Source organism: Vanessa cardui, chromosome 26 (assembly GCF_905220365.1).
Source record: "Vanessa cardui chromosome 26, ilVanCard2.1, whole genome shotgun sequence".
NCBI classification, from domain to species: domain Eukaryota; kingdom Metazoa; phylum Arthropoda; class Insecta; order Lepidoptera; family Nymphalidae; genus Vanessa; species Vanessa cardui.
This window is the reverse complement of record NC_061148.1, coordinates 2,471,106-2,489,907: the sequence shown is the minus strand read 5'-3', so window position 1 is coordinate 2,489,907 and position 18,802 is coordinate 2,471,106. Positions and strand designations below refer to the sequence as shown.

Sequence of the window (18,802 nt, the reverse complement as noted above, 5' to 3'; positions counted from 1 at the left end):
TTTTTATTATACTATAACTAAGTTCCTAATGGATGTAAGGGGGCGCAAACTACACCTTAGTGCCCCAAGCCAACCTCACCTGCCCGTGGTGCATCCTGCCGACCAGCAAACGAGGCTCTGGCGACCGACTGATGGCGGTATAACCATCAACATAATAGGCGTAGCTAAATACCACAGGCCGGTGACGGGCAGCAGCGTCACCGGTGCGAGAAGCTACGCCCTGCGATCGCCAACCCGCCTGCCCAGCGTGGCGATTATGGGCACAACCTCCACATACAGCACACACGCAAGCCACGGCCCCCAGTTCCCGGCAGCCCCGCTATTCCTCGTCATGGTGGCGACGATGGTAACGGCGGGACGGGGGGTGCTAAGAATCACCGGGCTACGGGAGGCCACCACAACCGACTGACCCTTGCGACGTACAACGGACGCACGCTACGGCTTGACTCGCATCTAGCGCAACTTGAGGTAGAACTTGGGAAAATTAGGTGGCACATATTAGGGCTATGTGAAGTCCGTAGAGAGGGAGAGGACACCGTAACCCTCGAATCAGGCCACCTAATGTACTTCCGAGAGGGTGACCAACAATCCCAAGGTGGCGTTGGGTTTCTGGTAAATAAGTCCCTAGTTGACAACGTGGTGGAAATCTCCAGTGTGTCGAACAGGGTAGCGTACCTCATTATAAAGCTCACCGAGAGGTACAGCCTCAAGGTGGTGCAAGCGTACGCACCGACCTCGACACACTCGGACGATGAAGTGGAAGAATTATTCGATGACATATCGAGGGCCCTCCACTTCACCACGAAAACCCACTACAACGTTGTCATGGGGGACTTCAACGCTAAAGTGGGAGTACAGAACTGCAGCGAATCGGTAGTAGGACCCCATGGACTTGGAAGCAGGAATCATAGGGGGCAAATGCTTGTCAACTTCCTCGAACGGGAGGGGCTCTTCTTGATGAACTCCTTCTTCAAGAAGCAGCCGCAAAGGAAGTGGACGTGGCAAAGCCCCGACACTATGACGAAAAACGAGATCGACTTCATAATGACGGACAAGAGGCATATATTCAGAGACGTCTCAGTGATTAACAGGTTCAATACCGGTAGTGATCACCGACTCCTCCGAGGCTCTCTGAATATCAATTTTAAGGCCGAGCGCGCCCGTCTGATGAAGTCCACGCTCCGACCAAAGCTGCTCCAAACCATTGCGGGATCTGAAACATTCCAGTCAATCCTGGAGAACCGATTCGCTGCCGTGGAAACCACAACGGACGTAAACCAGAACCTCGAAAATGTAGTTCGAATTCTCAGGGAAGAAGGCACGAGATATTGTGGCATGCAGCGTAAGGGCAGGAAGTCGAACCTTTCGGAAGAGACTTTGGGGCTCATGAAGAAACGACGTGAAAACCCACCTGTCACTTCGTCAGAGAAACGGCAATTAAACCAAGAGATCAGCAGGCGCGTACGACACGACCTCCGGTGCTCCAATACTCTTGCAATAAAAAGAGCTATTGAGCAGAATCGGGGGTCTAAGGTGTTCGTACAATCTCTTGGAAGGAGCCACCTGACGAAGTTGACCACAGCAAATGGAGAAGTCGTTTCTTCTAAGCCGGCAGTACTTTCGGAAGTAGAGGACTTCTACGGCCGGTTATACGCATCGCATGCATCTCGACCTGATCCCGAAAATGAGGATCCTAGAGCTACATTAACACGCCATTTCTCCGAAGACCTGCCTGAAGTCAGTATTGGCGAAATCGAGACTGCTCTTGGACAGCTTAAAAATGGAAAAGCCCCTGGAGAGGACGGCGTTACCACAGAGCTATTAAAAGCGGGAGGTAAACCGGTACTTAGGGAACTTCAGACGCTTTTTAACTCTGTCCTCTTCGAAGGGAGAACTCCGGAGGCGTGGAGTAGGAGTGTGGTCGTCCTGTTCTTCAAAAAGGGAGACAAAACCCTGCTGAAGAACTATCGTCCCATATCCCTACTGAGCCATGTCTATAAGCTGTTTTCAAGAGTGATCACGAACCGTCTTGCAAGAAGATTCGACGAATTCCAACCCCCGGAGCAGGCCGGGTTTCGGACCGGATACGGCACCATAGACCACATCCATACAGTGCGGCAGATTATAGAGAAGTCCCATGAGTATAATCGGCCCCTGTGTCTTGCATTCGTGGACTATGAGAAGGCCTTTGACTCGGTTGAAATCTGGGCTGTTCTGGAGTCCCTGCAGCGTTGCCAAGTTGATTGGCGATACATCCAAGTGATGAGATGTCTCTACGAAGCTGCCACCATGTCCGTCCGAGTACAGAATCAGCAAACAAATCCCATACCATTGCATCGAGGAGTGAGACAAGGGGACGTTATTTCCCCCAAATTGTTCACTAATGCAATGGAGGATATGTTCAAGACGCTGAACTGGAAAGGACGTGGCATTAACATCAATGGCGAATACATCTCTCACTTGAGATTCGCAGACGACATCGTCATCGTGGCAGAAACGCTGCAGGACCTACAACAAATGCTGAACGAGCTGGCTGATTCTTCTATGCGTATCGGCCTACGGATGAACTTGGATAAAACCAAGGTCATGTTCAATGAACATGTTCTACCGGAACCGACTACGATACACGGTACCGTTCTCGAAGTTGTTCAAAAATATGTCTACCTCGGGCAGACTCTGCGATTAGGTAGAAACAACCTTGAGGACGAGGTGAATAGAAGAATTCAGCTGGGTTGGGCAGCGTTTGGGAAGTTACGTCGAATCCTAACATCGTCGATCCCACAGTGCCTTAAGACGAAAGTCTTCAATCAGTGCGTCCTACCCGTCATGACATACGGAGCCGAAACGTGGACACTCACGACAAGGCTGGTCCACCAACTTAAAGTCGCTCAGCGTGCTATGGAAAGGGCTATGCTCGGCGTTTCTTTGAGGGATCGCATCAGAAATGAGGTTATCCGTCAAAGAACCAAAGTCATCGACATAGCCCACCGGATTAGTAAGCTGAAGTGGCAGTGGGCTGGTCATATTTGTCGTAGAACCGACAACCGTTGGGGAAAACGTGTTCTAGAGTGGAGACCGCGTCTCGGCAAACGTAGTGTAGGACGTCCTCAGGCACGGTGGAGTGACGATATACGCAAGGCGGCAGGCAGGAGCTGGATGCGAGTAGCCGGAGAAAGACCACAGTGGCGTGCACTGGGAGAGGCCTATGTCCAACAGTGGACAAAAATAGGCTGTTGATGATGATTGATGATGAAGTTCCTAATATATTATATAGTTCGGATGTAAAACAATAACTTATCGTCACCGTCAATTTTAACTCATCTCTCCGAGTTTTTGGGTATCGTAGGTAGGTTAGGTAGGTATCTTATTGATATTTAGTTGAATAGCAAATTATTAAATATAAACATTGCCATGGATTGACTGAAATTAATATTCATTTGATTTAATAAATTTGTTACCGCGTCGATGTGTTGTGCAAAAAAAAGGGAACTAGTACTAGATATACCTAGGATATTTGTAACATGAGCAAATTATATAGAAGTTTTGCTCGCCAAGTATTGTGCGAACCAAAATATCAGTGCATCAGTCTTGCCGTGTGACACAACGAGTGTCGTAAAGCTACTTTCGTTATCTTCGTAACAGTCTTCAGCTCTTTATCGATCTTTGATGATAGCGGACTTAGAATAATGACATTTTCAACGTTTTCCGTCATAATATGGATTACTTTTGTTATCATTTCGTAATTGTCTTTATATCTCATTTGTTTAATTCTAATAGTTGAGTAATTTATAACTTGACGTATTGATATGAATACTCATTTAATAAAAATTATTTGGTAAATATAAAAGCCTCGAGTTTAGATTCGTCGGTTTCCATTCAAGACTGAAATTTAATTGCTTCTAATTGTTTAGTATTTTTTTGTGAAATTATTTCTCGATAGAATATTTGTCTCGGTAACCATTGGTCTAAATAGACTTAATTAATTTATTTGTTGTGCTTACATTAGTGAAAATAGTAACCCCTGAGATTACTGCCGGATCTTCTCAGATAAATCTCCGAATTGAGCTTGTTATTTTAATATTAATTTATCTTACATTGTGATGCTGTTCGTGGGATATAAATATATAAGCACACAAAAAATACAATTTAAAGATGCACCAAAGTACGGACATACATATGTGTGGAGATAGGTTTACAACAATAAAAAAAAGTTTCCTTGTAAATGACGTTCGTAACATTCGTGTACCTATTGTAAAAATCTGCTTATATGAGTTATATTTTGCTTTCGTCGACTGTAAAATATAAGAATTGAAATCTTTTAATAGTAATATGTACGTGAATTGTTTTTTTTTTGTGTTAATTGTATTAAAAATAAAATTCGAGTTTCCTCGATTCAAGAACGGAACTCCGAAATGTTGCAAACCGGTGTTTTAGTATAAAACGTAGCGTTTGCGATTGACCAATCTGTGGCAAAACACTGGCCCACTTTGATCGACCTTGGCACACTGCGTTCTGCTGAATCTAAACGAATTGTCATGACTTATCTCGATTTTGATTCCGAATGTACATTTATTTTTTATTATAATATAGGTTGGCGTCATGTTGACACTTGGTCAACATCGCCAACATCTTAATTGCCAAGGTTGGTGTACCACTAAGATGTTATGTCCCTTGTGTATGTAGTTACACAACAATACTGAGTACTGCTTTTTGGTGGTAGAAAATATATTCTGCACAATTTTTTTTAATGGAATAGTTTGGCGGACTAGCATATGGGCGACCTGATGGTAAGTGGTCACCATCACCCATAGACAATGACGCTGTAAGAAATATTAACTATTCCAATCGTCAATGCGCCACCAACCTTGACAACTAAGATGCTATGTCCCTTGTGCCTGTAGTTACACAGGCTCACTCACCCTTCAAACCGGAACATAACAATACTAAGTACTGTTGTTTGGCGGTAGAATATCTGATGAGTGGGTGGTACCTATCCAGGCGGGTTTGCACAAAGTCCTACCTCCAAGTAAAAACTCCTATTTACCTACAACTTTTGATTGCAAATAGGATCGCTTTTTGTCTAAGGTCGTGATCAAGCCCGCAACTCTATTTATATAGTTCAGTGACTAATATACCTACCGTTAATCTATTAAAGCATCTATATGTGTACCTAGGTATGTGTATGTGTAGAAATATTTAAAAAAAAAACGTATATATATATTTAAAGTGTTATATTCAGAAAAGATACGAAACAGCTCTACATTTATATAGATATATATGTTGGTATATAACAACGTATCCTTGCATTGTTGCCTAGTCTGTGTAATTACAGACGGGAAAGATACTTCGGTCCCACGAGGACAAAGGATTTCGTCGTCTTACGTTTCAACTCTTTAATATCAAACGCATTGCATTGCGTTACATTCTGTTTCATTAGAAATTCATTTGAACGAATATCTTTCAGAATTTAAAATTAGACCCTTAATTAGGTAGGTATCGGTTCTAGATATATATAAATATGTCTCCGTAATTGCAAATATCTTTAGATTATAATCTATCTCTCGAGATTGTAATATATGTTTACATGAATGGAAAATTTAACATCTTTTAAAAGTTAACTTGTCTTTAACGCCCAATTCATCAAATCTTCTTTAAAAAAGGAACCATATAAGCTATTTTGAGTTAATTTGTGAACGTATGATTTTTTTTGCTGATCCTAAGACATAACCGGCTAGACAATATTAAAATAATTAATTTGACCTCTGCGTGTTGAGTCATATCTATTCCGCGTCGGTCATGGTTCCAGGCAAGATTTAGACTTCACTAGATATCAGAAATATATAAGGAAGATTAGTTAAAAACCGAATTTAATGCCACATGACACGTGTTATTTGCGATTTTCGACAGTTGACCTTTCGACCCGGATGTGATCGTGATCGTTAGAGTATTGTTCACAAATAAGGGCCTCGATTATCAAATACTAAGGGACAGGCAAAGTATGAATCACTAGCATTGGCAATGTTTATAGTAAGATCCCTAAATGTCCAACAGCTTGACTAAAGCCTCATTAATTATACGTTTAGGGTTGCATCCGCTTTGCTTTCCCGATATGTAAAAGCAAGACACACAGAATTATCAAGATAAAATCATAACACGTAATTATCGATGGTAGATAAGCTACTATAGTACGACACAAGTTAGATGTAGCATCGGCAAAATTTGTAAAACCGATCTCATCCGAATTAAGTACGCTATCCCAAATTATCAATATTTATTTCTTATGTGAATATGATCTAAACAAATGTTGACACGTCGATTTACATGCACTAGCTTTCTCAAGATGAACTGACGCGAGAATCTATAGCAACGAATAGCCTCGAATGGTTCGCTTGGGAGCTACTTCTATTGGTTGTGTAAATCGGCAGTAGTCTGTATTATTGAATTTGCCGATGCTACATCTTAGTTGTGATTAAAGTTAAAAAGAAACCGTAATGATGAGCTTTATCTGATTTTGTAATTTATTAGAATTAACAGTATGTTAAAGAGGCGATCGTATATCCAAAAGCATCCTCGCTATTGTCTATGAACTCACTAATCCTGTAATAAAAGTCACATAAAATAAAATATATATATCGGTTTCCCCGTTTTAAGGAATGTATATTAATATTCTCCCCTCTCAATTAAAAGGCTGTCGGTCGAATCGAGCGTTCGACTTATATACTCATTTTATATGCGGCTAGTAACCATTGCGCTATTGACATTAATTATGTAATAACTTCTTACAAAGAAATTTTCATTTATATTTGTTTTATATTGGCAACAGACTGTTTACTGAGTTCTTGTTAAAATTTGTTCTCTTAAACCGTTAAGTCATATACTAAACATAAACCTACACACACATATGTACATTTAATTTTTTTTACGAATTATTTCATACTCATGCTTTAAAACTTTAAGTAAATATCAAGAATATTCTTTAAATAAATGAGATCTTAATTTGTTCAAAATAACATGAGATTCGTAGCTTCTAGATGAGCTAGGGATAGTAATATCCATTATTTATTACTATTGTAGCAATAAACGCTAAATCTTAAATGATTTATATTATTGTAATATTCTTCTGTTTATTTCAATATAAATCAAATAATACAGTGTGGGTCAAGATCTTCGAAATAGTACGCGTCTATTAAAAATATATTTAAACATTAATAATTATACACGAATCACGATACACGCGCCCTTGAATAAAAATTAAATTTTGAAATTTTTACGTCACGTTAATTACAACAAGCGGAGAGCACTTCAATAACTTCCAAACAAGATATAAATAAACCGTTGACAGATAGAGGAGAAAATGATGCTGTACTATTTTATTTTTTTATTTGACAACATCACATACATTACTTTGATCCCAATGTAAGTAGCTAAAGCACTTGTGTTAAGGAAAATCAGAAGTAACGACGCTACCACAAACACTCAGACCCAAGATAACATAGAAAATTATTGAATTTTCTACATCGACTCGGCCGGGAATCGAATCCGGGACCTCGGAGTAGTACCCATGAAAACCGGTGTACACATTACTCGACCACGGAGGTTGTCGGTTTTAAATATATAAAACGATATAATATACTATTATAAGGGTGTTTCTGTGAAAACTTCTCTTGAAATGTATCATTCCAAAGTTCATTTTTTATTTTAATTATCATCTTGGGAAAGTTTGTGTTGTTTTTTTTTTTCATTATTATTTATTTTAATTTACAATATTATATACAAATCCATCCATTCTTTAAGATATAAAGATATGATTAATCCGTTGACAGACAGAGGAGAAAATTACACTGAACTATTACACCTTTCCCTATACATATATGTGGTATACTAAGATAGTTAGGTTATATTTTTGTTTAATATTTGCATGTACACATTGAGCAGAGATGGCCCAGAGTTTAGAACGCTTGCATCTTAACCGATGATTCCGGGTTCAAACCCAGACAAGCACTCTATATATATATATATATATATATATATATATATATATATATATATATATATATATATGTGCTTAATTTGTGTTTATAATTCATCTTGTGCTCGGCGGTGAAGGAAAACATCGTGAGGAAACCTGCATGTGTCGAATTTCATTGAAATTCTGCCACATGTGCGTTCTACCAACCCGCATTGAAACAGCGTGGTGGAATATGTTCCAAGTCCTTTCCTCAACGGGAAAGGAGGCCATTAGCCCAGCAGTGGGAAAATTTACAGGGTGCTACTTTTTTACTTTTTTTTACACATCCTTACTAGTTGATACTAGACATAGAACGTTACCTGATGTAAGACGTGTTGATTTTTATTTCCGAGGTAATTAAAGAAATATGACTCTTTTTAAAACGTTTCACTCACAATAATCCCTTATATATAACGGTATATACTCTTATTAGGGTAACTGTATAAACTGTATTATTCAAAAGTACTTACATTTTTAATTCAAATCATCTAATCGTCTAGGGAAAATTTGTGATGACAGTTTTTTCATTCATTATGTTTACAATATTTTATACAAACTCATTAAAACTTTAAGATCTGTAATAGACAATAGTTTTAATTGTAATTACAAAGGAATAAAGTATAATTTAGTTCAATGAGTAATATTGTATGATATATACTTTTCGTTGTTATTTCTGTCATAGATTGTAGATTTCATTTATCATTTGATGTCCTCAGTAAATCCACTTTATATAATCTGCGAAATTTATTTTGATCTATTACCGTTGGTTATTCTTTGAAATATTTATTAGTCTAGAAGTATTTGGTCATTGCAAAGTTAGACGCGATATGAAATAAATGTTCTTTGTCATAATTAAAGATGTTTTTAAGATTTCTGAGAAAAAAAAAACATTCAGTACTTCTACTTAAGATATTTGTTGACTCGACAGTTTTCAATGACAATTGTTATTTGCATGAGTTATAGTATATATTAGTTGCATTTTTCATATATATGCAAGCCAATCAAAATCTGTTCAGTCATTTGAAATGTTACTAGTATCTGTAAATTTAAACTAACATAGCTTGAATTTCAAATTCTTGAAATATATTTTTTATGGGGAAATAGTTTATATATAATAAGAAAATCATAGTATTAATGTAAACCTATTTAAGACATCTATATCCAGTGTTTCATCGCGATTCAGATGTTACGTAACCGAAACCAGACGCCTTGACCTACCGGACGCCGGCCACTTTTTCTTTCACGCGGCTCTGCTATTGTTTGCTAGTGAACTTATGTTCGTTAGACTTTAATGATTTATGGACCATTAAGAAGACTATTGCAATGAAAGATTTGCGCTTTTAATGTTTCATTGTAATGTTTGTGTGTGGAGTTTTTGAATTATCAATCTTTTATACGTCTTGTAGTTGTGAACTTAAATTTGGCTTTGATTTGGATTGAATTTTTAGGGGTTTTTGGTAATAATTAAAGGATGTATATAAGTGTCAAACAAATTAATATATAGCCAAGTAGAATATGTTCTTGTCTGTCTGGTTTTTTCGTCATATATCCTGAAACATCAATATATAAAATCTCTTATCGAGAAGTTAATTAAAAATCAATAACAAAATTTACCCATTAAAAAGATTGTCTAAAGCCTGAATAAAATATTGTAAAAAAATAAAACATGCTTTTAAGGATATTTCAAAGGAATGTTCCGTTTCATGTATAAAGTGAATTTAATATCTATTGTTTATAATTAAAGCCTTACTTTGATAACGTTTTGCGCGTGTGAAACTCGTCGATGCTCCGATTACATCCTGTTATATGTATTATATGTATAAAATCCACGTGTTGAATAAATTGGGTCGACACTGCATAAGTATATAATAATTAAAAAGTATATTCAGCAACGCACTGTAAATATTTTACTGTTAGGCTGTCTTTCGGGGAGTTTGGGTACTGAGTTTTATAGATGATAAAAAAGCGTGGAGTTAATACCTGTTGATTTCCAAGCAAGATATATTAATTTAAAGAATTTTATTTAATTAATATGACTTTGTATTTTTTAAATGTTAAAAAGAGTAACTACTAAGTTTCTTGCCGGTTCTTCTCGGTAGAATCTACTTTCCGAACCGGTGGTAGCTTCACTTAATTGTAAAATGACGATTTAAAAGTGCTTGTAAAAGCGTACTTGAATAAAGTTTATTTTGATTAGATTTGATTTGAATTTTCCTATGAGAAGCTTTAGTGTGTTGATGGTATTCTTCATAATGTTTTCCCTCAGTTACTAAGCATGAGGTTAACCTAAATAATTGCAAGTCAAAAGTCAGTCATACTTTCAATCTGATATCTCCAAAAGTATCACGTAGAGTTGAGTTGTCTCTAAAATATATTCATTTGTTTAAACAATTCATACCACCAGCTGTTTATACATCAGATATCCATTTCAGATAACATATGTAAATATGTATAAATCAATATAACATTATGTTCAAGCATAAGAACATTCAATCATCAAGACAAAGGCTAAATCTAGTTGGTCTAAACGAAAAGTAAAAAAAACCTCTCGCCACCAGCTTATTTCTGCAGCCAGTTGCGAACCTATTGTTAGATGTTGCACGTGCGTTCATTGTGAGAATATATGTAACAATTCATAGGGTTATAGCGGGTTATGAAACGAATATGAACTCAGATCGGATGAGCTTACAGCGCTATCGGCTGCAAGAGCCTTGCTAAAAGAAAGATTTTGATGAAATCATTGATAATGTTGTTAAAATTAATATCACAAAACAATGTTAAAAAACGATGAAGTATTCTTCTGCTAAACAGTACTACTTAATTATGTCGTGTTTCGTTTTCAAAGGATATAAAATTGATAATCTTGAATGATATCCATAATTTCCAAGATTGTTGGCGCATTGTCACCAACATGGTATAATTAGTTGGTAAATACGTCTTACTGCGTTATTGTTTTTGAATTACTAGTGAACCGCCCCGGTTTTGTACGGGTGCAATGCTGTCAATACTTAATATACTACAGAACGTTTTCAATACAACGTTTACAGCCTTTTTTTACACGACATCATATTTTATTCTTTAAATTTTCTTTTCTCTGCATATATTATATATGTAAAACTTTCTCTTGAATAATCTATTTAAAAAAATCGCATTCGTGGCGTATTTTTAAAGATCTAAGCATATACATAGGGACAGACAGCGGCGATTATGTTTTATACTATGTAATGAAGATTCGTTTCCCTTGTCTGCTAGTTTCTTTACTAACAAACGTATCTCTATAGTCGTATTGTTCCCGCCTTTACTGAATCTTTTATTTAATTTGTATTTTAATATGTGTCACGTTTTGTACGAATTAGCTATAGGTAATCGCTCGTTTCTCATCCCACGTCCACGCTACTTCAGGAGCGGTTAGCCAACGATAGAACAATATCATAATGGTGCGGATATATTAGCGGTATTATGCTGCACTCTATTAGATATTACATCTATATAAAACAATGCTAGCGCTCCCGCTTGCGCTCAAGGATTAATACAGTGTAGTGGACGGTTCCGTAGATGTTGCTCCAGATTTTTTTGGGTTTGTTTAGACATATCGATACATGAAATGCATTAAGTTATTCTTTGTTATTTTATGGACATAAATATGTATATATAAATAAGCGTTTACACGGTGGTAGGGTTTGTGCCAGTCTGGGTAGGCACCTCCCATTCATCACATGGGCACATGGAACATAAAATCTTAGTTCTTAATGTTAAAGGTTATGTCTGGGATGGTTAATATTTTTTGCAGTTCCAGTGGTTATTGGCGATGTGACTCCTTCACATCAGATAGCCCATTGATAGTTTGCCTACCGATTTACCGAAAGATCCGTACTTAAACGAAAGATAGTCTCGTTGAAATTCATTCACTCCAATTCATTTGACTAGCGCAGGAACCTGATGATATAAATTTTATCATGATATGAGACTATATTGATTGTGGTCGTTACTCAGGTAATAATAAAAAATGATACTGGCTTTCGTTCCTTCGCCCAGACATAATTTTATAAATACAAATAAACAGATAATCCTTCTAAAAATACAGAATCTAAATCCGGAGTCCTCAAAACTTGGTGATTCAAAATGTAGCCCATTATAACTTCGAAAAAGGAGAGTTAAATTTTAAAGTAGCACTTGTATGATGCACGCCACGCCGCTAGTGCCTCGAATGACTTTTTCAAATATACCAAAAATAATGAACATTTGTTTCAGACTTGGCAGAATGAATTTGATTTTTTGTCTTCTTCAATTTGTTCCAACATAATAGATTTACGTTATTTCTTACTAGCTTGGCCCGCCACCTTGTACGCGTTTGAATTTAACAAAAAAAGAATATTGTAGCCTAAGTTACTCCCTATTGTTATCTCCCTAAGTTATCTGCCAGTGAAAGCACTGTTAAAATCGGTCCAGCCGTTCCAGAGATTAGCCGGAACAAACAGACAAAAATTGTAAAAAAAATTGTCTGGTATATGTACCGTGTATAAATACATATGCATTGAGTAAAAAAGGGCTATTTTAAAATTACAAACAGGCACTCCAATTTTATTATATGTATGTTTTTATTTATATATTAAATTTCAGTGTTATTTATACGTGTTATAGTATATTTTGTGTACGATTTTCGGAACCGCTGGTCTGGATGAATGCTCTATAAATTATTAATTTGCTTGTAGGTCAGGGACACATCCCTCCCACGTCTGTGTGTTGCTTACTCGAAAGTAACGCTCAGCTTTCACTAACTCTTTTCAGTGTAATTTATTAATACGTTGTTTAATCTCATATGTCCTGTATATCTATATATTTAAGTAAAGACCGCCTCGATGGTGTGGATGGTCTAGTGGCTATTTACTGTAAGGTCGATTCAAATCTTAAGGTTACAAACCCCCAGGTCGGATTGATGAAAAAATAGTAAAAAGCTCGGAGTATTGAAGTTTGCACACTCCGCTATCTCAAAACTTACGTAAAGTCGTTGGACCTGAGCCTGAACTCTTTCTCTTTCTCGTACTCTTGAAATATTGCCGTCTTGGCTGGTCTCCCCTGAGAAAAACCGCTGAAGCCGATAGGACATTATCATCATCACATTTAAATATTATATCAGAATTTCTACGACATATTTAAATTCGTAAAAGAGCTTTATCTCTGTATATGATTGATTGATAATCTAATTAAAAGTAGAGAATTATATCCCAGCCGAATGGTTGTCTGGACTAAATTACTAGTAAGTCATAACTTTATAAGCAGCTTGTATGCAGTATGCAAACTACATACAATTTTTTTTTATACAATCTTTATAATTCACAACATACGTAGTAATTCAGAGTTATCTTCATTAATAAATAATGAGAAAATAATTTTCTACGTAGTCGTATTCGGCGTGTCCTATTAATTTTCAAATAGCATGGACTTGTATATTCAATATATCTACATAAGCTTTTTATCTTTACGAATTAATTTAAAACTTATTTCCTAACTAAAGTGACAAGGTAACTGTTTAATGCAATTATTAATTTGCATTTTATTACCAATTATCTTTGTGACCCGCTATGCTAGGCGTTAATTTAAATATAACATTACATAATATTTTTAATTATAAATTATGTAAATTTATAATAACCGTACGACGTACCACCCGGTCCAAGACTAAATTTGCTTCTATACCAAAGTTCATTTAAGTCCGTCAGAACATTCTCGATTGACTAACGAAAACATAGGCATTGAATATTTGTAAGATCATAATAATAAGCTTTAATTTAAATCATGAGATTTGTTTTTGTCTATAAAGAATACGTCATAAGATCACCAAAGGTATTCATGTATTTTTCCAACTCCGGCCATTGATATATACAGTAAGAATTGTACCACTAACCTTGCAACCTAAAATGTACTGTCTTGAGCTTATAGTTGGTTAGTACACTGGTTCATTTACCCTTCACGGAGTCAACAATCCTAAGTTTGGCAGTAGAACGATCTTGCTCTAAGTTTTATCTCCCAAGTAATATACATCGTGTAAATAAATAGAGTACGCTTAAAGAAACGATCTTCTATCATTCAATGTACGTCAAAGCGTAAATATAAGAGTTTTGAGGACGACGGAAATGTTGAATATTATGGCGGAGACACTCTGAATATAAAGTCTCTTTAAAACGTACAACGTATACATAGCATTTTTTATACTCTTTATGATGTCGCTGTATCTAGGTCAACACTAGTTCAGCATCTCCTAGCTAATTCATGATCTGATTAAAATCTCAATTACCTTCAGTGAGCACGAAGTGGGAGGTTTGCTTGGGTCTATTTAGAAAACCAGACTTGTTATTTGTTCATTAATTACATAAGACTGAATGGATCTTAACTGGTTCCTTGCTAAAGGTTTCGTAAATACAGCTGATGATGTCATCCTGACTGATTTCGGCCAACTACGCAGGATATATTATCACAGCAGTGTGTATGCAAACAGAGGAACTCTTTCTATACCTTTAGTCCCATAACATATTGGGACAGCAAATTCGGCACAATCATAAATAGTTTAGGCGTAAGAGCAGGAATTTTACGAGTTTTCCGACGCACTTCGTTAGTATAACCATCTTCCAGACTCCGGATCGTTTATACGAATTTCCCCTTCTTTCTTCTTGTAACAAATTCCTCAAAACATAACATTTGCTAAATTTTGCTACAAAATATATTTTTTTTTTCAACAGTACTTTTAGTATTTAAATTTCTTACACGTTATCTGGCACCTTCACAGTTTCGGAACTAGTTTAGATATAATAACACCAAAGTTTGATACAGTATTATAAACGTCTCATGAGAATGGTTCAAGTATGCTCAACTGTGAGTACTTTGAAATCGATCAAGTGATGTACCGTCAGCAATACAATAACTATTAATTAAAAAAGCTTTTTCCACACAATTTATTAAGTTATATTTTTTGTATAATAATCTTATAAATATAGTTTTTGGTTATATTTCGTCTAAAGTTATAAACGTAACAAGGAGTTCGTTTATTTCGTAAAAGTCCCACTGCAAGGCTAAAGTCTCGCCTCATTTTGTGGAAAAGATTTTAGAGTTAATTCCACCGCGTTGCTAAAAGCGTATCGGTGGATATATGGACATGTGGTAGATTTTTGATGGAAATTATACTACAGGTATTCTCGCGATGTTTTCGCGTTCGATGATAAATTATAAACAAATTAAGCATGTGGAACTTCAAAGGTGCTTGCTCGCATTTGAACCAGCATGTATCGATTAGTATCATCAATGAATATACGAATTTAAGAAGCATTATAAATGATATGCAAGTAATATATCACTTACTATCACTGATCTATCATACAAATAGAATCGTTTCATTTTAATAAAAAAGTTTCTATACAAATGACAGGATATGTTTTTGCTAACCGTTCACATTCCCATCCCTTTCTTTTAAAACAGCGTGTAAGCAATTAAAAAAAAATGTTGATCGTGATTTACGTACGTTCGTACTTGGGGCTTTCATTTTAGAAGGGATTTACCCTTTCAAAATAATTACTTGATATTTTCGATAAAGAATGCAGACGAGAGGCTTAGAACAATACATACAAATAACTATTATTCTAAGTTGCTATCTATAAATATCTGAAACTAGTAGTCGCCCACGGCTTCGCTCGCGTTTTAAGGCGTTGGTTGTCATGTGTTAAGCTATGTCCTTTCTTGGAGTTCAAGTTTCATCAAATTTGGTTCAGCGGTTTGGTCGTAAGAGCGACAAACAGACAGAGTAACTTTCACATTCATAATATTTATTTAAGATATGTATTTTAAGTTGTCGAAATTTTAAATTTTCTTGGTGATGGTGAGTGACTTTCGTGGATGTTTGTATACTCGTATTTATTTATATATTTAACAATGATATGCAATTCACGCTTGCCACGTCAAAAGTATAAATTATCAAGTGTAAATCTGCGAAGGATAGCTTATGTAATAATATGATGTATTAAAACCTCCGAAACGCTGTGCATCTTCTGGTATAAGATTATATATATTACGTATTAGTACAGAAATATTAAAATAAATCCAGCCGAAAATTTGTGACGAAAGACTCACGAATATTTTATGGTGTGACGTCATCGTATCGGTGATTCCAATAAACAATGCATATAAAAAATAAATAATTATTACGGTAGGTCTGATATTAAAGACTTCCGCCTCTGAAAGTCATCGGTGATTCAAACAGTGATTCTGATAAATAGGTTTAAATACTCTTCTCATTTATTTCTAAGTAGAAGTTTTATAGTTGATGATCGACAAACAGTTGAAAAGAATTTCTATGATTGAAGAAGATCTGTTCACCTAAGAATATTGTCGATCTTAAATTTACTTTCAAACAAAAGTGAAGCAAAGTTTTGTCATTCGCTAAGGAGCAGTAACATATTTATTTACACTCATTTCACTTTTAACATAAGTTAAAATAATTAATTACAATAATAATAATAATAGTTTACATAGTTTTTCTATAAATGTATTAATCGAAACATTTGTCAACAGATTACGTCGCCGGAGGGGAATTGTTCACGCATCTCTACCAACGGGAGCATTTCCACGAAAACGAAGTTCGTATATACATCGCAGAGATCATACTGGCTCTCGAGCAGTTACACAAGGTGATTTACAGAAACATACATTTATCCTTTCATTTCATCTATGACAGTTCATCCGTCTCTCGTCGTAGCCTTTGAGCTTCAATCCGATGACTGAAATATGGACCTCATTCTTCTATTTTTAGGTGTATGTTTATTAATATCAAAACGTGTCATGTTGATTGTTATATATATAATTGTAACAAATAATGTAAGTGTTACTGCAGGAATAATACATCTTAGATATTGTTATTCGTTTTGGTATTACGATAAAACTGTTAATACAAAAGGTGTAAGAGAAGAATTCAATCCAAATAGTGCATTCGAATAATAATATATGGCAAAGTTGTTTCACATTTTGTATTTTGAATGTGTTATAATAAATTGTATCTAATATATTAAGGTTTACATAAAAACCTAGCTTATTTTTACGATAAGTAGGCGAACAGGCAAATTGAGTAGACATTAGAGCTGTAAGAAATATTAACCATTCCTTATATCGCCTATGCATCGTCAAACTTGGGTGCTAAGATGTTATGTCCCTTGTGCACTTACACACTGGCTCACCCTTCAAACCGCAACTGAACTTAGTGTTGCTGTGTGGCGATAGAATCTGTGATGAGAGATTATGAGAGCATTTAGATGTATATATTGTTAAAAGAATATATCGACATCGATAAATTTCCCTTTCCCCAGCTCGGCATAATTTATCGTGACATCAAGCTCGAGAACATATTGCTGGATGCTGAAGGGCACATAGTGCTGACGGATTTCGGCCTCTCGAAGGAGTTCTGCGGCGGTGAAAGCAGAGCTTACAGCTTCTGTGGTACCATCGAGTACATGGCGCCCGAAGTCGTCCGCAGCGGTAGCCAGGGTCATGATATCGTGAGTAACGTTTTATTATTGGTAAATTTATGTTTAAGATACTTGTACAATCATATCCACTTATTTTTTATCTATATTGAGTTTGGAAGAGTTTGTTAAGTGAAAAGACTGTAATTGCCCAAATTAGACGAGAAAGTTTTTAGGCTTTGTAATTATGTGATATTTATTTCGTTCGTTAGTTTGCCCTTCGTCTATATTTATAATAAGCAGGAACAAATTTTTCATAATATAAAATACATAATTAAAAAACATACCTGTTATCCTATTTATGTAAACTATGTGGAAGAGTTAACCCATTTTGGGAATGCTTTAGATCCAGCCTTTCCGATTTCCAGCTTAAACTTAAGGAGCATACGTGCTCAATCGATAAATGAGCTTAACAAAAATTCCGGTAGTCAGTCGGTCGTTAAGCGAACAGTGCAGGATACGTGTATTACTTTATACTTTTTAAGATAAGAAGAGGACGAATTTGTCCATGTTTTTGTTTTTTTTGTATATATTGAACTTTTTCTACATCGATTCGGCCGGGAATCAAACACGAGGTGGCGTAAACATGAAAACCGTTGTACGCACCATACCAACACAGAAGTTGTCGTTTTAATAAATACGAATTTGCTGATATATGTATACATATATTCCCGATCAGTTCCCTCGCACGTGTCATCATTAGTCGATCGATCTTTTTTCGTCTGCATAATAGAAGTGTGCCGATGATAATAAAAATATTAGCTTGCCCTGTTTAGTTACAAATATTAGATAATTATTGGAAGTGTTTTGATAAGCACTTGACCTACATAATCTGACAAATTGCCATTAAGTATAACCGTGGTTTTGACAGTGTAGATAAAAGATATACTTAAATTGAAGAAATTTAGTGGATTAATAGTGTGTATATGTAACTAACTAAATGTAACTACAGGCACAAGGGACATAACATCTTAGTTCCCAAGGTTGGTGGCACATTGACGATGTAAGGAATAGTTAATATTTCTTACAGCGTCATTGTCTATGGGTGATGGTGACCACTTACCATCAGGTGGCCTATATGTTCGTCCGCCAACCTATACCATAATAAAAAAACGCTGTTCCAATGCGAATTAGTTAGTTATATGCGAGTATTATGGTGAGGCAGATTTTATTGGAATCGATACATGCTCGTTTTGACAAGATGTTTTTCTTCATTGCAAAAAATTGCATGAATTATAAATAAAAATTCTAATATGACAATTTAGTGGAACATTCTGCTGTCAGGATGTGC

General features: G+C 35.9%; 1 protein-coding gene across 2 annotated transcripts in view; it reads left to right on the top strand.

The window, feature by feature from the left end:
• Positions 1-18,802, top strand: part of LOC124540716 (ribosomal protein S6 kinase alpha-5-like) — a 128,616-nt gene that overhangs the window by 58,560 nt on the left and 51,254 nt on the right. For both annotated transcript variants that reach the window (XM_047118396.1, XM_047118397.1), the window contains exons 5-6: positions 16,568-16,683; positions 17,356-17,544. In XM_047118396.1, the coding sequence (XP_046974352.1) occupies positions 16,568-16,683; positions 17,356-17,544 (305 nt within the window). The remainder of the gene's footprint in view (positions 1-16,567; positions 16,684-17,355; positions 17,545-18,802) is intronic.